Here is a 22,020-nt window from a genome sequence, read left to right as displayed (position 1 = left end):
CCCAAGACAGCCGGCCAAAGAGACGTACACAATTTAAAGCGCACATATCCATGCTGCTGCCACTCGGCAGCACTGGCCTCATCTTGTCCTGACAATTAGGGCCTGATTACAATGGCAGACGGACTTCAATCCATTCGCCATTGTTTCCTATTTGGGACCATCCGCCTACAAGGCGGCAGTCCCACAGTAGGAATTACAATGCGACAGCCACGAGGCAGTCGCATTACCTATTTTTTGCATTGCGGCGTGTGCTGCTGGCTGCAGCACACGCCGCAAGACAAAAAGGGGTCACCACACATATCCCTGCGGTGCCTGCGACACGGTGCAGGGACATGTAGGGTGGCACCCTAGGTGCTATGCACTGCCACCAATGCAGGGATTGCAAGGCCCTCCATCGCACCGGCAGGCTCAAGCAGCCATTTGGATGCATGGCAGTCGGTGTTTCCGACCGCCAACACACCGCCCACCAAACGAATGTGGCGGGCGGTGAAGGGGGTCCTCATGGCGGTGAGACTGACAGCCTGTTGGTGGTGGTATCGCCACCATCGTAATGACCCCCTTCGTTGGGGACGGGTTGCTAAAATATAAAATTGTAATAAATCTTGCCATTTTATTTTTCAGCTCTGGGGCTTGTGGGGCAACGCTCCTCCCCTCAAATTGAGGAGCCGCCCCTGGTTGTATGCGTCCAGTTTTATTTCATACACTATCTCTTTATTTAATTGTTAATGAATAGGTGTAAGAATCACCAACAATGGCTTAGTGAGTAGCAATTATCTTTAAACACCGTCACATGAAGGTGTCCACTGGACCTAGGACAGGACACTGTCACCAAAGGAAACCTGGTTTATGCCCCCTCGCCTCCCTGGCTTGAAGGAAATAGACTCATTGCTTGCTCCAAATCTGAATGCTGGCAGTATTGGCCATACAGTAGGCCTGTAGGAAATGTATTAATTTGGCGATGCAATCTTGTGTAATTTCGGATTTTTGCATAATGATAAAATAGTGACATTTCAGGATGTCACTGAACTTAAACTTTTGAGTAATTTTTGCCGACGGCAGCCTTTCATCCTGCCAGTATCTTTTACCTTTCTGTGTGAGGTGTACCCTTATAGGGAAAAGTTACCCGTGATAGCACCGAAATGTATTTTGAGCAGCATACATACTTTCACTAAAAATACATATTTCATTGAGCTTGTTGCAACAGCACCCATTTCCTCACTCCTCGGAGACCCTAAAGAGTTTGTCTTGTTAAAACCATGATAATGTCTTTAAGAACCATAAACCTGATATAAATGTTTACAAATAAAGGAAACTCAATAGACATGTCTATGTGAATTAGAAAACTCGAGATTAACATGCAGACGAACATGAAAATCGATATAAAATAAGAAATATATGTTATTGAGAATTAGTATTAACTTTCATAAGAATAAGAAGCTTCATAGAAGTGTATAGCGCAGTAAACAGTCCATAGTTGTATAGCAACAGTAAACAATATGTTGTAGGAGCAGAAAACGTAGGGGCTGTTTCACAGAGTTATTTATGACTATGTGAAGTAGTTAGACAGGAGTACTATTTCACTTGCTCATAAATGCATGTTTGCATTGGTTTCAAAATGTCCAACTCTCTATTAGTAAAAGTGCAAAGGGGGCCCAAACCTTTGTATTCATATCTATTCATATTAATTGTACATGAATATTCCCTGAATATTCCATTGTATTCCCATTGTAAATGCTTGGGGCAGTTTACAATGGCATTTAAGGTTATGTGAAGTAGTACCACAAGTATACAACTTTACATACTCAAATACCTTTGTGAATCAGCTCCAATAAGTTTACAATATTTGGAAGTTTATATTTGCATTTATAGAAAAAGTAAGCGTAAAGACAAGAAATCCGACTAATATATTTTAAGAAAAAAACTTTTTATATGATGGATAGTAAGAATTTAGAAACTATTAATATTGTTTATTAGAAGGGGAAACTCGATATAAATGTTTACAGCAACAGGAAGAAAATGAATCTTGATATGTATGTTTTACATTGAGCAAACTCAAAAATATTGTACGAATGTAGAGGCTCAATAGTAATGTGTGTAGATACTTATAAAGAAAGAGAACTCTGCAAATATGATTATGAGACTAGGACAGTGAATGTGAGTTTTTATGAGATCTAAAAACTCAAAATAAATTTTAAGAAAAACAACAATTTTAATATATATGTAAATAAAAATTCAGAAAGACAATACTCAGGTTGATTGTAACAGGAACCTGGCTATTAGCTTATCAAAAGAAGAGCAGTCACCTTGTACATCTATCATGGTCACCCAAAGGCATGCTACAGTCAGAGCTAGGCAGCGGACAGCATGATATCATTCAATTCTCTTGATAATTTCAAGACATACACACTAGAAATCAATATAGACCCAGCAGGGCCAGCCCATACCCATGGTAATCAGAAGCAGTGGCCAGATATTGCCCAATCTGTCATCAGTGGTCAATTGCCCCTAGCGCACATTGGACGGCACCTTGAGGCCTTGAGGTACATATGCCAGAAACCCTTAGGGATTTTTATAGGGAAAAAGTTCACACTTTGCAGGCTGTTCTCAGAATCAATAATCGCTTTCTTCAACACCCTCTGATATCGCTAGCGATCATGCACCAGGGTTGTACTCTTTTGTGAATAATTACAGTAAGCCTTGTCTGTCTTGTCATCACCATACCAGTGCTTTTCTTTGCTGTGCTCTCCATGAACACTGTTGCCTTCATTTGTTTTTGTCTTTCAGGTTTCCGACATTGAGTCTCGGATTGCGGCTTTGAGTGCAGCTGGCATGACTGTCTCACCTACAGACAAACCCAAGAGGCGGTCCACCAGTCACGTAAATACTTCCAACGATTGTCCGACCTTGTGGGTGTGGTGTCTTCCATGCTCTTCTGCTGCGCTTCTTACTGAAGTCGCTGGTCAGGTATCAGAGTGCAGGAGATGTAAGGTAGCTCTCTAGGTAACCATCTCTAGGTAACCATCTAAGTGATCTCAACCCATAAATAAGCAGTCCTAGAGTAGCAATTGTCGGCACTCCCTGCAGGAGATGGTTCCCTTCAATGATACATTTCTCAAAGCTTCTACAAGGACCCCTTGCAGGAGAAAACATCAGACAACATTTCTGACCACTTCTGCCATACCTCGACGCAGCGAGCAGTCGTTTCCATTGAGTTAAACACAGGATAGTTGAGGTTCTGCAGGGCGCATGTGCAAGAGGCAGGGATTTCCTTAATATTAAACTCCAGATTCTGAAGGTTTTTGTGGGTCATCTTTACAATAGAATATACCTAGAAGTGCACTCAGGCTTATGTTCCTTGAGTTCTTGCAAGTTCTTAGTGAAGGAGATAATGTATTCATTATAGTTAATGCAGAATTCTCAGAGTTACTGTAGAATTTGATGATGCAGAAGAAATTGACTTAAGACAATGTCTCTGAGTTCTTAAAGAGCGGCTGTGTACCAAGCATTGGCCAACATTGGATCTAAGAGATTTATTGCAATAGCTACTGGGACCCAGGGTAGGCCAGCATTACTATAGCTTTTTCTCATATATGCTTCCCTCTGTAGATTCAGAATTTCATTTGCCAACTACAAAGTCTTCTATTATTTCCACTGCTCATGATTTACAAGTCAGAAGGCTTGGATTTACTTGGACAAGGCACAAGCAGTTCTAGCTTTGCCTTCAGGATCTCATTTTTCCACATCTCTCTGCTGCTGGGAGGACACCCAACCTTCATTGCACCATTGTTCGACCTGTTTTTGTTTTTCTCTATCTTTCACTAGACATCAAGCCCTTCCAGCCCTTCTAGCGCAAATGCTGTTCCATCCCCAGGATCAAGGCAGCACGAACCTCTGGAAATTCCTAACCTGCCTTCAACCGAAGAGGTCAAGGCAAGTATACGAGACCACCCTAGAGACAACTAGTCACATGTCCTAACTGCAGCATCCTCATTTTCAACTACTGAAGGGCGAGCTCTTAGATAAAACTGTTAGCCCTTAGGACTCTGTTGGATGATCTTTCGGCTCAATGATTTTGCTATGCAAAGCACAGCACCTGTTATTTAAGGTATCTGTGGGGCTGGCGTAGGAGAGCCGAGGCGCTGATGCTAGTAAAGAATATCTCCCCTCTGCTCCTTAGTTGGGTAGTAAGAGACAGCCATAATTTGGGTTCAGTGAGACCCCATCTCTATGAGCATCAGAGTAACTGCACCTGTTGCATGTTCCAGATGGGGCATTGATTTCCCATAATGCTTGTGTGGGAGGATTTGAGAGGCCACAGGCGAAGAATGAGGGGTGCCTTCACTTAATGCTGCCTCTGGAACCATGGTAGCTCTCGAGTAGATTCAAGTCACATATCAACCAATTGACTCATTCTCACTCCCCACAACCCCTAGTATCCTTTTAGTGATACTGTCTTATCATGAAGTCATCCTTTTTACCTGTAGGCACGGCACGTTATGAGTAATATGAACATTTTTCATACAAAGAGCCGTATAAAAGGAAAACCTCTGAAAAAAATAAAATCTACAGGACTTATCGAAGAGTCCTTGATACATAAACAATTAACCCATTCATGGAGCTCTCGGTTTTCTGGCCCAGCATGCAATTAGAAGTAAACTGTATGAAGTCCCAAATGGATTTCTCATTCTAATATGTGCTATCCCTGTCACTGAGGTATGTGATGGATGTGGCAGTTTCTCAACCCCTTTCGGTTTTTGAAAAGCTGTTCACCATTGCACAAAGTATTTTCATCCATGTTAAAGAAACATAAAATGTGCCTAGCAAGCATGTGTGTGTCTGTATGTGTGGACACATGTGCATGACCGTATGCATGTATATACTTGTGTACACATATGTGTGTGTGTGCTTGTAGGTCTTCAAAATTGCCCATCTCCCTATCAGTTTAATTAACAAAATAGTCTACTGACGATATCATTTATAGTGCCGTGCAGAAACCAGATCCTCTGCACCAATGTGAAAGTAACATTTCACACTCAAGAGATGCTGCGTTTCCTCTTGTTTTTCCATGCGCTAATGCAATATTACTGTATTTTGTAATGTGGTGATGGCACATTAATAAATATCCACTGGGCAGATATACATGGTACACAAAACCTGATTATCTCACATTCCCACTACTACTAAACCTTCCCAGCTCAGGGCAATAGATACTCTAGGCCTGATTAAAGAAAACATTCTCTCTGCACATTGATCCCACATACATTTGTGCAGACTATCAAGTAAGCAGCAATGGTTTTTTTTGTTTTGTTTTGTTTTCTCTTTTTTTTGTCCTCATTCTCCACCCAACTAGCTCCAATCTACCCTAGAGATATCCACACACTGCCTCAGCATACTGGATATGTAGGCATCTGGAGGTTACGACCCTCGTCTACCAGTGTTAACGGATACTCAAAGGCTTATATGGAGACCTATGGGGAGCTGCCTTACCGGACTTGGCCAACACAGCCATATCCGGACGCAACCTGGTATCTCCGGATGTATCTACAAAGTAGCAGGGCTGTATGATCATAGGACAGAGGAAAGAATAAATAAATAAATAAATAAACCCCTGTCTATTGTCTCCATACTACCCCTATTTCAAAAGATTCCAAAAGGCTTGCTTATTTTGATTGCCTGATCTCATAGGTCCAATCTGGAAACCTGTAATACCGATGCCTGCCAATCCAAAAAAGAGGGAGATGAAGAATCCTTCCATTGTTTTGCAGATTTCTCTTCTGGCCATCAGGATAGCATAAAAGAGAAGTTGTTTGGCGGAGCCTGTCACACCCTCCAACAAGCCGAATATAACCAACGAAAGATTGATTGTAATGGGACAACCTAAATATGTTGTCAATGATTTTCCTATGGAACCCCAAAAAGAGGACAGGACTGGACAATTAAAAGACATATGAATGTCGGAAGCAGCTATTGTCCCGCACCTCATACAGGGCACAGGGGGGCCCTTTGAACATTTTGAAAGTCTCTGAGGTGAGTAATAAGCCCTGTGCAGAGTGAAAAGATGATTCCTTCGGAGCCATGCTGGTTTGACTTCCTCCCACAATGTCTTACAGGAGTTCACTGTTGTGGCCCAAAAGGGAGCTGCCCCAAAGCTTATTAGCCAGTTGAAATCCACCATCTGCCTTTTCCAATATTGCGTTGTACCAGAAAGAGACGTCCTTCCTTCCAGGGGCTTTGTTAACAAGTTGGAACTCTAGATGGTTACCCCCTCCAACTGGGTATTTGCTCTGGGTGGCTGTCTGCGACCGGGCCCAGCTGGCCATCTGCAAGTATTTAAACCTAGAGAGACCAGAACCAACCCTATCCCTAAAAGAATCCCACGAGACAAGGGTCCCTTCCACAAACAGATCTCCCCACACCTCCACACCAGCTTCTCTCAAGGGTAAAACCAATCTATCTTTAAGCACGGGCCCCCCGGTGTATCCCACAAAGGAGCCATGCTGGAAAAGTATCCTAGCGCTACCAAGCTTCTCACCTTAGCCTATGTTTTAGCTAGCCCCTGTAAAACCTTTAGCTTAATTTAAAAAAAGAAATTGGGATCACCAAATTTAAACAAAAAGCCCTCATATGGTAGCGAGGCCCCTCTAAGCATGGCCTGGAACATGCAGCCCGCCCACTGTTAGTAGGCATTTTCAGTAACATACGAGAATGGGAGAGTTGAAAAGCCCATGCATACAACTGAAGATCCGAAGCGGCTAAGCCTCCCTTTTCTCTTCGCCGCCTTAGTTTTTTCCAGGCGATCCTAGGCATATGGTAAGCCCAAATAAATGAGTTAATGTTGCTCTGCAACTTAAGTAAAGAGGCAGCCTCTAAATGAAGGGGAATAGTATTAAAAAGAAACGTAATTCTAGGCAGATTTGACATTTTTACTAAGTTTACCCTTTCCAAGACAGACAAGGGTAATAAGGACCATAAGTTTCCGACACTCCTTCGCCACATCTGAAAGATTAGTTTCCACTATTTTGGAGACATCCTGAAGGATGCTGATTCCAAGGTACCTCATTTTAGAGCTAAGCTGCTGCCCTAACTGGACCTCCCCCATAATCCAGGCCATAATTTCTGTTTTGAAGTGTTAATCTCATACCCAGAGACCGCTCCAAAGTCCTGGGCTAGTTTGACAACCAAGGGAAGCGCTGTATGCAATTCAGAAGAGAAAAATCAAAATGTCGTCTGCATACAGGGCTACCTTCCTCTCCCACTCCCCGTACCTGAAGGGCTTGATGTTAAGGTCCTCCCTAAGCAGTTGGGCAAAAGGTTCGAATATAAGAGGGGAGAGGGGGCAGCCCTGACGCGTACCTCTTGTGATTTTAAAGGGATCTGAAAGAGTTCCATTCACCAAAAGACTTGAGGAGGGGTTCTGATATAACAACCTCACAGCTCAACAACATTTTTCCCTGATAATAAACTTACCTAAGACCCCCGACAGGTATGACCAATGAACCCTGTCGAAGGCCTTAGTAGCGTCGAGAGTCAACACAGCCAAAGGGAGAGATTCGGTAGAAGCAATGTCGATAGCGCCGATCAAGTCATACGTCAAGTCAGAGAGCTGTCGACCCTCAACAAAGCCCATCTGGTCCTGATGCAAGATACCGCCTACAACCAGCCCTAGTCTTTTGGCCATAACAGAGGTATAAAGATTTTATAGTCGGCATTGAGAATAGATATTGGCCTAAAAGACCCACAACTGGATGCAACTTTGCCAGGTTTTAAAATCATCAGGGTTATAGAAGCATTATCCCACAAAGCTGGAGGGGGTACCCCCTCCTGGAGTATCTGATTAAAGAGGAAAGTCAAAGTAGGAACTATTTCCTTACCCAAGACTCTATAAATTTCTGAGGGAGGCCGTCAGGACCTGCTGCCTTCCCCTTTTTGCAGTTTACAATGGCTGCATTAACCTCTTCCTGTGTGATCACTTGATCGAGGTGGCCCTGTTGTTCTATAGTTAAAGAAGGCAACGAGACCTTGTTCAGCCAAGCCTCAATACAAGAAGGGTCAATACACTTGTCCTCTGTGTAGATATCTTGGAAAAACGCATGGAAGACCCTCCTGAAATCTTCATCAGATGCAAACGTTAAGTTACCTTGAGTAGTTGACCCCATATTATTTTGAACTTGGTCAGTCTTAACTTTCCATGCGAAGAGCCTACCTGCACCTTCGCCGTACTCAAAATGAGAGATTTTGCTTGCCTCCCATCTACGAAGTAAACGTGTATTTAACACCGTTTCCAACTGCCCTTTTAGTCTTGTCAGTTTGTTTTGTAACTCGTGAGGTGTTTCGACAGAGGTGCAAATGGATTATTCTACTTCAGATTGCAACCTTTCAATTTCGGCCTCAATAGTGGCGACCTCCTCTCTATATGTTTTTTTCCTATATGCAGCTCTGCTGGTAATTTGACCCCTTAGAAAGGCCTTATAAGCATCCCATACACACCCCATTGAGGCCGAACCTATGTTGGTTTTCATAAACCACTCTGTCTCCATTATCAAAGATGAAATCTCCTCATCTTCCAAGAGTAATGAGCGATCAAAAGACCACGATCTAGAAAGAACAGGGTCTATGCCCTCCAGTTCCAGCCAGACTGCAGAGTGGTCAGATAAGTGAGAAGGAAGATATGAGATGTAAGCAGCAATGTTAGAATAGACTTCGCTATCTCCACATTTGCTGATCTGTCCTTCCTTTATGTGTGACAATCACTTTGTGACCCTGAATCCTCTTTATGGCCTATTCACAAATTGCATATTATAGAATTTAAAGTAGTACTACAGTAGTACTACTCACATAATACAAAATGCTGTTCACAAACCACAGCCGTTCTTACCATTTCTTTGTGTAGAGCTCCAACACGGTAGCAGAGATCTCAGCACACGTAGGTATAGATTTTAGTAGTAAATGTGGACGGAGCAAGGTGGAGTGGCTGGAAAATTGGGATTACATACTAAATGGAAAGGGTTTAGGGAAATTTTAAGAGGGGTTCAGGGAGGGACAGGATAATAAAACATGCATCCACAGAAACTATAATGGGGCAGGTCAGGGATACCCTACCCCCTTTGCCTAGGGCCCAAACATGTTTTACAGGTTTTTCCCTGCGATCTTGCTGGGTGTAAAATATGAACCACATATTACCATTTTAAATGTTTTGGGGGTGATTCACAAAGGCATGTATGAGTATGCGTATTCCTTTGTGAATCAATCCCTGGGTTTCTGTCTAAAGCTCAAGCTGCTCTTCCATCCTGCAAATGTGAGTATGATTTTGGAGCTCAGCCACAGGCCTCCTCCCCAGGGATCACAATTAACTTAGCTTATACCAGACCAGCCCTGAATCTCCGCATATCCTACCTATGGGTCCCAAATACATATGCTCCAGCTCTCCTTCATAAATTAGGTGACACAGCGGCCTAACTATCAATGGCGCACCAGGTGCAATGTAAAAGGACAAGGAGATTTGGGAGGTCCAGTATACAATCTCCTAAGCAGTACAACAATCACAATAGTGTATACCATTCTGATATCTAAGTTGAAGGTCTTACATTAGAGACCCAGAATGTCGTTGGCCACTAGGAGCGTCTGCTCTTAGAAGCAAGTGTTGTCACCCACCGAAGCTGGCATGCTACATCATCGGGCCTTCTCCTCATTGGGCTGGCACCACAATACCCAACAGGCCCCGCAAGTGGGCACTTTGACTGCGATCTTTTAGATTCCCCAAAGGAATATTGGGAATTTTAGTGTATCTCAGTATAAGAATGGGAAGATTGGAGAGGGATCTAGGTAAAATTGGCAATGGATACTTCATAATTGTGTTTTAATTATTGAAATAGGAGGGTCACTATCACTAAGATCCTACACATATCAGTATGAGTCTACCATGTTACCTATTCGTATGGTATAGTTAGCACAGAGGTGGGGTAACACATACATGGGAGGATCACTCTATGCCCTACTCTTCCTAAGTGAAGATTGTGTATATATACATATAGCCACGAAGGAAATGCCACTAGATCATCTATTACTGTACAAGCATGAAACATGTTGACTTTTAACTGTTATTAAATTCATTGTATTCGATCACGCTGCTCTTATTCAGGAGAAGCTAGCATCATTATATGCCCAAATTTCCCACATTGTTTTTAGCATTGACATAGATTGTTTCACTCTACTTAAAACACGATTATGAAGTATCTTAAGACAATTTTAACCTAGATCCATTTCCAATCTTCCCAATCTTATATTGCTGTAGGCAATAACTGAGTGTAAGGGAGTCGACTGGCAGTTACATTCACATGCTTTCCTTGAGCACGAGTTAACACCTTTACAGCATCCACATGTAAGTCATGCAAGCAAGTTACCTTTTCACTCTACTCTATTTTTGTCTCTCATATCCTAAATCTCTTCATAAACGTTCTGGATTTAGAGCTATGCATCAGCATTGCATACATTTGTTCATCAGTGATCAAGACTCCCATGGGCTGAGAAGACTTGAAATACCTAAATTCCTGTCTGTTCCGACTGGATGATGTCATGGCTGCTGTCGATGGATGCACACTTTAGCATGGAGCCCCCTTTCAAGCTCCTTAGTTAGTTATTACACTTTTTCATAAGAATACAAACTTTTTAAGGGCTTAAGATTTGTTTGGTTCATAATTGACTCTGCTCCTGTATTTTCCTTTTGCTACTTCAGGTGACCGCTATGCAGCAAGCCCTGCGAAAGAAATTCAACATTTCCTTGGAGATGCCAGGTAAGAGCACATTCATAGTCTGTATATGTGTATATAAATATATATTCCCCACATTCTTCTCCTTTCAGACTCATCTGCGTCAAAGAAACATAAAGACAGCCAGGGCTCCAATACTTTCTGCATGTTTAATTTCTTTATAGGCAGCAAAAAAAATAATGCCTGACACGTTTCGAAGCTTTCACTTCTTGTTCACAGGTCATTTTCGTTTACCTCCTCTCCTCTCACCATATAAACATCTGACCTCCCACCACCATTGAAGTAGGACTACATGGATATACCACTTTTCTTTGCCGCGATATGGCGGCCATCTTATAACACCTTCTTTGTATTATATCTTGCACATTTCATTATTGAACCTGGTTTTATCACAGTTATCTAGCATTTTTGTTTCACCTGCAATGCTTAATTATATTTTTTTATTGTATTGGCAACACAATACTACATTTTACATGCATTTCTACATGTAAATCAAAATCTTACCCCCTTTGTCCTTTATAGAAGTGGAGCTTCAACAGGGACAACTGATATGGTAATATTTGTGACCAAACTTCTTGGAGAAAGTGGGCTGCTTGGCCCCCTCCTCGCACAGATTTAGGGCGCAGGGAACTCCTTCCACCAAGGCCCAGCAACATTTGAATGGGATGGGGGGCAGGGGGGCACATGCCCCCCCCCTTTCTGGCCTGATTTTGACCCAGGGGCCAAGCTTTGTCTCCCTAGGTGCACTGGTCGCACCCAGTCTGCATGTTGGTGGCCGCGGGGGAGCCTCAAGGTCCCTGCTGTCCCAGCCGGCTGCCCGCCTCCTGCGGGAGCCAACATTGCTCTTACACACAAGGAGCTGCTGGAAATGCAGCTCCCTGCATGTGAGAGTAATCCTTTCATCTCTTTCCCTGCCCGCATGTCTGCGGTCAGGGAAAGAGATGAAACCTCCACTTCCAGCAAGCGGGAGTGGTATGACAGCTCTCGCTTGCTAGGAGTAGATAATTGCTTTTGCTTGGCAGGATCTGTCACAGCGAAAGCAAACAGATATGTCCCAGGGGGTGGGCACCCCAAGACATAGCAGGAGCTAGCCCTGGGGACCATCAACCCCCAGAAGGGGCGCCTCACAGCCCCGTCCTTTGTTGTGTAAGGGCCATACCTGGGAAGGTGGTGGTGCCAGTTCACTGTACCCTACTCCAGTGTATGATATTCCACTGTATGTCACTTCAGTGTAAGCCACTCCACTCTACGCTACTCCACTCTATTCTATTTCACTGTATGCCACTACACCGTACCTCACTCCTCTCTATGCCACTCCACTGTACATCACTCCACTTTATGCTACTCCACTGTACACCACTCTACTTTATACTATTTCACTGCATGCCAATCCACTCTAACACATTCCAGTGTATGCCACAACACTGTACCTCGCTCCACTCTATGCCACTCCACTCTACACCACTCCACTCTACGTTATTCCATTATACACCAATTTACTCTAACAGATGCGACTATACCCCACTGCACTGTACATCACCACACTGTATACCAATCCATTCTACACCATCTCACTGTACAGCACTCCACTCTATGGTATTCCACTTTATGCCACTCAACTTTACACTACTCCTCTGTAGGCCACAGTGATATACAGGATTCTACTGCATTCCACTCCATTGTATGCCACTGCACTCTGTGCCATTCCAATCTATGCCAGTCCAATCTTCACCACTCCACTCTATGCCACTGCAATCTATGTTAGTCCCCTCTGAGCTACTCTGCTGTACTCTATTCCACTGTACACAGTTCCACTCTTGCCACTACACTCTTCGCTATTCCACTGTACTCGACTCCACTCTATGCCACTCTATTCTGCACCACTCCACTATACACTATTCAACTCTATGCCACTCTATGCTATTCTACTGCATGCCACTACACTGTACATCGGTCTACTATACGCCATGCTACTCTACTCTGCTCCACTCTAGGCCATAGAACTCTACGCTACTCCACTGTACTCTATTACATTCTACCACCACACTACACTATACACCACTATACTCTGCGCTATACCACTCTATGCTACTACACTCTACGATACTCTACTCTACCCTATTGTACTGCATACCACTACACTATATCTTAGTCCACTCTATGCCGCTTCACTCTACGCCACTACACAGGACCCTACACCACTTCATGTGATTACACTCTACTACACTACACTCTACGCCAGTCCATCTGTCACCATTCCACTGTATGCTATTCTACTGTACGCCACTCCACTCCACACCACTCCACTCTACTACACTACACTCTGCGCTATTCCACTCTACACCACTCCAGTACACACCACGCCACTGTACGCTATTCCACTGTATGCCACTCCACTGTACCGCATTCCAATTTAATCCACTCAGCTTTACAACACTATTCTCTACAACAGTACACTGTATGACACTCTCCTCCACCGTAGTGTACAACTCGCCACTTAATAATACTCCACTCGACGATAGTAAACTATGATTTCAAAACAGTTTTATTGAAACTAAAAAAGCATTGAAATTCAATTAAAAAAACTAAGGTTAAACCTTTGTTGTAGTTAGGAAAATTGAATTTATTCTTTCTAAACAAAGCAAACTTAAAATGCACAAACATTAAATACTTCTGAAGTTATAAGAATATCTTAAATGTATAATTTACTCACCAAATTGTTTTAAAAATTACTTTTATTCATTTTTTATCTACAAACCAAACTTAAGCTACACAAATATTAAAATTTCGAAACTTATAGTTATACCTTTAATTTATAATTTACTCAACAGCTTCAAATTATTATAACTTGTGCACCTGCATACAAAGTGTATTCAACTCGGTAGCCACAGGGCTTCAAATTATCATAACTTGTGCACCTTGATACACAGAGTATTCGATCAATCAATTAGTATTTGTAGAGCATGGCACTGTCACCCCTGGGGGTATCTGGGTGCTGGGGTGGGAGGTTTCAGTCAAATAACTAGATTTTGAGGAAACAGCATGAAGAAGAAAAAACAGTCTGTAAACGTCAAAGGAGAGGTCAAAAAAACTATCAAGCAGAGAAGGCAAACCAAAGGGCAGAAAAGGATAAACAGAGGGCAGAAAATTTGCAGAAAAGGCAAAACAGAGTAGAAGAGGGCAAAATAGAGGGCATAAAAACGAGCAGAAAAGGCAAAACAGAGGGCAGAAGAGAGCAAAACCTGGGGCAGAAAAACAAGCAGAAAAGGCAAAACGGAGGGCAGAAAAACAAGCAGAAAAAGGAAAAACAGAAAGCAGAAAAACAAGCAAAAAAGGCAAAGTAGAGGACAGAAAATGAGCAGATAAGGTAAAACAGAGGACAGAAAAGGCAAACCAGAACAAAACTTGGTAGTCACACTACATTAACTATATCTCACCACTCTCCATATACACTGTGTCTTCATAAAAGGTTTGTTTTGCGATGTCATAACTGTTCTTGTAAATACAATTATTTTAGATGGCATAAGTAAGGTAATATAAAATAGTATAAGCAGAGCATGGATATGGCAAATGTTATAGTTAATGTAGTGTGGCTCCCGAGTTGAATACACTGTGTATGTAGGTGAACACTACTATCATCTAGTGTTGAGTTCAGATTGTTACGGCATGTGTTTAATTGACAAAGGTGATTCATTATACCTTCCCTGAAACCCACAATGTGCCAGGCCACAGACTCCACCTCAGACTATTTTTACCATCATGGGACATGGTTTTAGCGGCAGCATTACTGCTACAAATTGGAAAAGAACTTTGACACGAGGAAGTCAGAATTTCCTAAAACAGCATTGAAGAGGATCATAACCACAATCTCCTGGGGATCAACACATGGAAAGAGGCTCTCTGGTTGAGGTTTGCTCCCTTTGCAACAGCAACTTCCCAAGGTCAGACCAACACTGGGTTGACAACCTGTGTTCACCCATTGACCACATTCAAAGTGTCTGCTTGAAAAAGCCTTTCTTCACTGACACAATAGAAGATGGGCACACTAAGCAGAATTGTAATGCAAGATTCTAGCTGCAGTAACTGAGGACATTGAGAACTTTGACTCTAAGACTTGCGGGACTCTGTGTTAGTGTGTAGATCCAGGTAGAGCTAAGTCCTATTTCTTTGACCCCTGATAAATCTGACTTGGGAGACAAAGGGTCTTCAGCGGCAATCAATCTCAACATCCTTGACCTCAGAAGGAAACTAACAATTCCTTCAGAGGATTATTCCTCTGGGATAACTTCAAAAGCCCCTCAAGTCCATGCTATGGAACAAAGCAAGAGTGCCATGCATTTACCTGACCATCCGTCTCTGAAAGACTCAACAATCGGCAATGCCCACTGTGTTTGAGACCATTTAATGCCAAAAGACACTTTCAACAGAACATCAGAAGCTCCTTGAGACCAAGCCACTATGCCACAAAGCTGAAATGCAGTAGTAGATTCAGTGTGTTTTATGCCCTAGACCAAGGCCCTAGACCAAGAAGATGCAATAATCAGGGTTTAAAGGGCCCCTCAGGCATCTGGGGCCTGAGGACACTGCACCTGCTGCACCAATGGAAGTTAAACCCCTGCTAAAATGACTGCAACAAACCGTCAGCACCAAAATCGGATTTGACATAAAAATGGAGCTTGATGTCAAACAAACTCTTGTTACCGAGTGAGCAAACAGATTTATGACAGAGAACTTTTTATGTAGACCCAGGCAATGGGTACATTGCTGCTAGGCCACCACAATGTTCCCATCCACCCTCCCAAAATCCTAGACTCACATTTGAGAAAGCCATTTCAGAAGACAATCCATTGCTTATACCTAAGAAAAGATAGGTGGATTTTACACAAATAACATCACCACAGCCCTCAGATTTTGTACTATGATTTCACCTAGACTACGAGGAAGAGCCACCCTTAATAAAATATCATCACATGATATGCCAGGCCTCAGAGATCAAGAAGAAAATGCAGAGCAAGTTTAAGGAGTAGATGCTCAAGAGTACTCCTACTTCCCTTTGGAACCTTACCCTGTAAAGGCGTCCCTGCCCGATGACACGTCAGCCTATTATGAGGTCATCTCGTGTGCTGCCATACATCATAAAGTACATGTGCATACTGAAGAAGAAAATAAAGGAGACTCTCGCTTAGATATGCTTATAAAAATGAAGTATAGTACACAAATCCTCACAAACTTTGAAACAATGCTTAATTGCTCCAATGAGAATTTCCAAAACCCTGTAAGAGTCAGATTGGTAACACTGCTGTTATGAGAAAAAAGTTAAAACAGTGTCACACAGCCCCATATTTATTTTCTCCCATGTCCCAGCTGAATCTCTTGTAGCTCATATTGTCTGTAAAAAACCTTTCATGCAAGGGGCAGGGGGTACTCCCTCTCTAGATAACAAAGGGAGGAACATTCAATCTGCAGGCAAACATGGTGCTATGGGAGCAATTCCACAGTGGTGCTTTGCTAATTCACCTTCTATTAAGGTATACTTGTGGGAGATGATTGAATAACTCATGCAACAGAGCTAAAAGGGATAAAGACATGATTAATGGAGGAAACGCTGTCTCCATTTCAAACACTAGATGTGTGCTAGATGTGGCAGACAATGCCTCAAGGCAAATAGGCACAAGCATATTGCTACATCGACATGCCTGGCTGTGTATTTCTCGCTTTCATCCTAAGGTACAACAGTATCTCATTGGCCAACTATTTGATGGGGAACATCTGTTTGGTCCACAGGTAGACACCATGTTGGAGGAATTCAGGAAGAACACATACAGAACCAAAGCTATGGGTGTCCTACAGTTTGTGTTTTACAGTAAAAACACAAACATGACAAGCACCAAAAGTAGGTCCTGGTATCAGCAGACAACTCTATGAGCAACAAAGGCGTCTTTCCTGAAAATCAAAAGAGGCAAAGGCAGAGTAACTCATAGTTACTCATAGTACCTCTGCTACTAGACAATAATCAACCATTCATTCCTCCAACCATCCATCACCTGTCGAGGGAAGGCTGGGGTTATAAACACAGGTTTGAGTCGAGATAACCTCAGATCTTTAGGTGTTATCCACCATAGTTCATGACTAATTTCTAGACTTTCTTACCATCCCTCTACATCTTCAACTGCACCATCAACAAGATCAGAAACTTCCATCTAACCTTCGAATTGAGGAAGGGCAGGTACCCCTGCAAAAAGGGGCTATTACGGTATTTCCTATTAGTTAAAAAAGAAAGAAGTGTACTTTCTATACTTCCTTATTCCCATAAACAGAAAGACACAAAGACTAATACTGGAGTTATGAGCAATGAACTATGTCAGATCAGATAATTTCAAGATGATAACCCTACAAGACGTCACCCAATATGAGACGATATGGCGATATTCAGTTTGAAAGACACATTCCTTCATATCCTGATATATTAGGCACATTGACAGTACCAGAGTAATAAGTGGAACACGTCATCATTTCAAGTCATGCAGTTTGGAGTAACCACAGCTCTGTGAGCATTTTCCAAATGTCTAGCTCTAGTGGAAGAGCACTTAAGGTGCAGCAAAATTCATGGTTTCCCATCCTCTAACTACAGGTGGTAATCTACACAGACGCGTCCATGAAAGGTTTTGGTGCGCACATGGTTTGCATTGCTGTACAAGGTCAATGGTCTGCCCAAAAACAGCTCCTCCATATCAACATGCTCCAACATATGGTGGTGCAGTTAGCCCTTTGAGTGTTTCAAATGACAGTTTGGAGAAACAGTGGTCTTAATTCGAATAGACATTATGCCCAAAGTGTGCAACATACAAAAAGCAAGAGGTCACAAACTCTTCACAACTGTCCAAGCTAGCACAGGCCAATTGGCATTGGGCCTTACACCATGAATTACACTTGTCGACAGAACATCTTGCAGGGGCGGACAACAATTCTCATGCTTTTATTTTTATTATTATTTATTTTATTGAGGTGTAGTGAAATCACATACGATGTTGTAGCCAATTACAGGCAATGTCCTTTGCATACAATGTAAAAAACCGGAAGAGAAGGGGAAGAAAGAAGGAAAATAAATGGGAAATAAGAAAAAAGCAGCGGTGCTGACACAATGTGGCATTATGCATTAAACATGAGTCCTGAGTTACACAACCACCCTTTTGTGATGATATCACCTAGATACACAGTAATGCATGCAAACCAAGGTGGAGAGTGAATCCCAATATCATAAACACAGGTAGTGCAATAAAGACAGTTAATGGATGTTGGTTGAAGAATATGCTAACTGATTCTATTTGAGGGGATGGTGTTATGTGTGGTGTCGAAGCTCTAAAGCACATCTTGTGATGTTATCGGCGGTGATAAAACAGCAGTATATCTTGTTCTCAGATAAACAAGCAGAGGTTCCCATATATATTTGGGACGGGTCTGTGGTGGCAACAATTCCAAAAAGTGTGACAACTTTTCAGCGCAGTATCTTGTAGCCAGTCTTTTACCCTTGGTGCCGGGCGTCTTCCCTAGTTCATGGCCACTCTGCGCTTGGCCAAGAGAAGCATCATAGCCGAGAGCCTGCAATGCTCCACTGGGATGTCCCTGACGTAGCCCAATAGTCCCACCAGTGGGGTGCAATTAATTTGCAATTCTGTTATCATCTGTAGAGTAGTGAAAACTTCTCTCCAGAAATTGACCAGAAAAGTCCCACAGTAGATGGAGAAAGGAAGCGCGAGACTCGGCACACCAGAGACAGCTAGGGTCACCGGCCAGGCCCAGAATATGCAGCTGTGTATCCCAGAAGTGTAAGTTTTGCACCTGGGTGCATAATTCATAGAGAGCTATATCCAGTGCCTCATGCCACTTTGAGCGAGAGGCAATGTGAGTACCTCCCAAGAGATACAGGGTTGGCCGCCCGCCCATGTTAAAGTGATTAAGTTAAATTGAAGACGCCGCAGGAAGGCGCCCATAAGCGGCAAAGGGACATTGAGAAATAGATAAAGGAATTTGGGGAGCACCATCATCATGGCAATGGCGATTCGGCCTGCCAATGAGAGAGAGAATTTAAACCATGTGGGAATCCTATCTTCCAGCCATTCAATTGCATGGCCAAAATTTTTCAACGACGGTTCCTTCATGTCGCGACTTAGCCATATACCTAGGCATCATACTGGGCCATCAGTCCATGTCAAAAGGTAATTTGTGTGACCTAGATATCGTACAGGGCCATCAGCCCATGTCAAAAGGTAATTGTGTTGACTGGTTGTGTATGGTCTATGAGGGGGGGAAAGTGGGGACTTTGCCCAATTAATATGTATGCCGGAAAGCCCGCCGAAGCTTGCAAATATATAAATGAGATATTGTCTGCATATAGTGAGATATAGATAATCAGCCTGTGTGAGGTGAAACTGATGCCACAATGGATGTAGTGGTGCTGGAGCCTAGCAGCTAAGGGCTCCATCGCTATATCAAATAATAATGGCAAATGTAGGCAGCCTTGCCGCATTCCATGGGTGATAGGAGTGGGATCAGAGATGTTACCTGCACGGACCGCGGCGGAATTGCGGCCTCTCTGAGTGATGGAGGCAAGCTATCTGCCTTCAAGGAGTCCTCAAACATGGTCAAAAGGTGTGGAGCCAGGAGATCTGCATATTCTTTGTAAAAAGAGGTAGTAAAGCCATTGATGCATGGTGTTTTGTCGCCCGGTAGCAAACTTAAGGTCTCAGTGATTGATTTCCTCTACTGTGATGGTGGAATCAAGATATTCCCTCTGTGCATTGTCAAGCCATATAAGCTTAATTGTGTCTAAATATGCGTTCAAGGCACTTTTGTCATAGGTCAGTGTCGCCATGTACAATTGAGGGTAAAAGGTGGACATTGTGTGTAGTATTCCTGCAGCTGTGTCTTGAAGTTGTTCATCGCCGTCCTTCAGCTCAACTACATATGTGGAGGCACGTGGTTTACGGAGTAAATTCGCTAGCGTTTTCCCAGGGCTTTGGCAGAATATTCCGATATTTTCCCTGTATAGCTGCTAGTGTGTTTTGGTCCTTGGTCTGGTGGCAGTCTAACTCTAGACCGTGTATGTCTCACTCAAGTCTAGCCATTTGTGGCTGTATCGCCTTCAGTGGACCTACCTGTTTGGAGATACACACTTCCCGTAAGACCACTTTGAACGCCTCCCATAGTGTCGATGGAGAAGACACAGTACCTACGATATGTTCAAAGTATGCAATTATCTCTGCACTTACTTCTTCCCAAAACACTGGATCTAGCAGTGCCCCCACAGGAAGGCGCCATGAACATGCACTGGGGGGAGCCTGAGGGTTTTACAGTTCCAGCAGTACCGGGGCGTGGTCTGATAGTGTACGTGCAAGATTGGTAGTCCTGGCGCCCCCCGTTTGCACATCTCTTGACACAAAACAGTAGTCTAATATAGTCACAATATGTGAATGTACAAGATGAGATTTTCGATCATCGTTAAGGCCTTGGCTATTCCATGTGAGGCATTTTACTGTCTAGAAAGGTCCATACCCTCCCCCCACCCACACCAACCCCCAAACGTGGTTGAGAGCCAAATTACCTCCCCAATTCCCCTTTGTATCAACAACAACTGCAATGGGAAACTCCCCTGCCACATAGGCTGAGTTGTAGTGTAGTTCCTATTATCCCAATAGGCTCTGCGCATTGGAATAATACCTTCAATAGCATAGGCCTAGACCAGACGTTAACTAGGTCTACTACTGTCGATATTAGACTTAAAGTTTTGGGTTTGCCAGCTAGCTCAGAGTTCACTAGAAACTTTCTCGAATAGGCAAGGAGGAGTTGAACCTCCCTGGATAGACAAGAAGGGATTTAGTTTCTGACAACCATAGAACATGACAACTTTGCTCTCCCCTAATCAAGAGTGTATCTCTAGAGTCGTGTGAAAACAAAAGACGACTTATTTTACTCAGTCAGTACGTGCATTCTTAGTCTCACCAGATTGTAGAGAAAAGGAAGAGACGGGCGTGTTCAATAAAAGATGGTATTTATTGATCAGTCTCTTTTCTCATACAAGAGAAATGGATTGATATTATCGCAATACTTATGGTTAAGTAAAGTGCATACAATAAAAGCAGAAGTATAAAATAATACTGTAAAAACATTTATATGGTTTCTAAGCCATATGAAGGTTTAAAATGAATAAAATAGATACATACACATATACATTTGACTAATCGTACTCAACTGGTGTTTCTAACTACGCCTACCCCGTGTACCTGACCTAAGCCTAATACGTGGGCGGGAATAGAAAGTAGCAGTTTAAGTTAAGTTTGCTTTTCCAAGTGACTGACTAAAGAATTCTCTGGAAGGGGTTATTCAGTTCTGTACCTGGAATCTAGGATGAATGAGGGATGGTATCTCTCGTCTCTGGTCTCGATATTCCAGGCTGCCTGCGAGGGCTACCCGGAAGCGCCGGAGCTGGATTTCTCGGCAGGAGAAACCAGCGTGTCGTTCTCAGCGCGTCAGGAAGGCGGGGCTGCGCCAGCGGGGTCTGCTCTGCTCTGGGCTTCGGCAAGTCTGGCTGCTCCGATCTCGTCACCACCGCGTGTGTTTGCATAGGGCAATAACGGTGATATTTATACCTTTAAGGTGCCGAGATTGACGTAAGGATGGACATAGATACGTCAATAAGGATGTCATACGACTTGGTCGTTAGCACATTCTTTTGCTGAAGTTCTCGATGAAATCAAAACAATGGCCGCAGGGTTTTTCCCAGGTTGTCATAGGTTTGATTTGTTTTGAGAACTCCGTATGCCTTATCAGGGGCTGGAGGAATATCGCTTGTCTAATTAGATGGCAAGCGTTATGACCTAATCAGATAACACGTTCCTGTGCCGTAGTGTGGCTTAACCAGATAACGGTTTCTGCATCATGGGGGTTTTCTGCATCATGGGATGGCTGCTAGTTAACTTTTTAACCAGAATAGGGTCAGGAATAGGGGGATCGATACAGAACCTATAGGAATACATCACACCCACTCCACGCTAACTATGGACATATTTACTAATCTAGGCATAGTAAAACATACTGTAGAGTATCGTGTATACCTTACCACCCCAAAATACATAAATGCATTTTGAAATTATCAAATATACGGAAAAAGGCAATCACATGTATTATATGCACTCAAGCTGTAGAATAATGCTAAAGTAATCATACATATCTATACATTATCACTAATTTGTATATG

At 43.0% G+C, this 22,020-nt stretch overlaps 1 protein-coding gene across 4 annotated transcripts in view; it reads left to right on the top strand.

Annotated features, from left to right (window-relative positions):
• MLPH (melanophilin) overlaps nt 1–22,020 on the top strand; it is a 391,857-nt gene that overhangs the window by 304,260 nt on the left and 65,577 nt on the right. For all 4 annotated transcript variants that reach the window (XM_078681363.1, XM_078681362.1, XM_078681364.1 and 1 more), the window contains 3 exons: nt 2,785–2,877; nt 3,823–3,930; nt 10,733–10,790. In XM_078681363.1, the coding sequence (XP_078537489.1) occupies nt 2,785–2,877; nt 3,823–3,930; nt 10,733–10,790 (259 nt within the window). The remainder of the gene's footprint in view (nt 1–2,784; nt 2,878–3,822; nt 3,931–10,732; nt 10,791–22,020) is intronic.

The sequence above is a fragment of the Lissotriton helveticus genome, chromosome 3_1, assembly GCF_964261635.1.
Source record: "Lissotriton helveticus chromosome 3_1, aLisHel1.1, whole genome shotgun sequence".
Classification (NCBI taxonomy): domain Eukaryota; kingdom Metazoa; phylum Chordata; class Amphibia; order Caudata; family Salamandridae; genus Lissotriton; species Lissotriton helveticus.
Note: the sequence above shows the minus strand (reverse complement) of the source record. Positions and strands in the feature narration are given on the sequence as shown.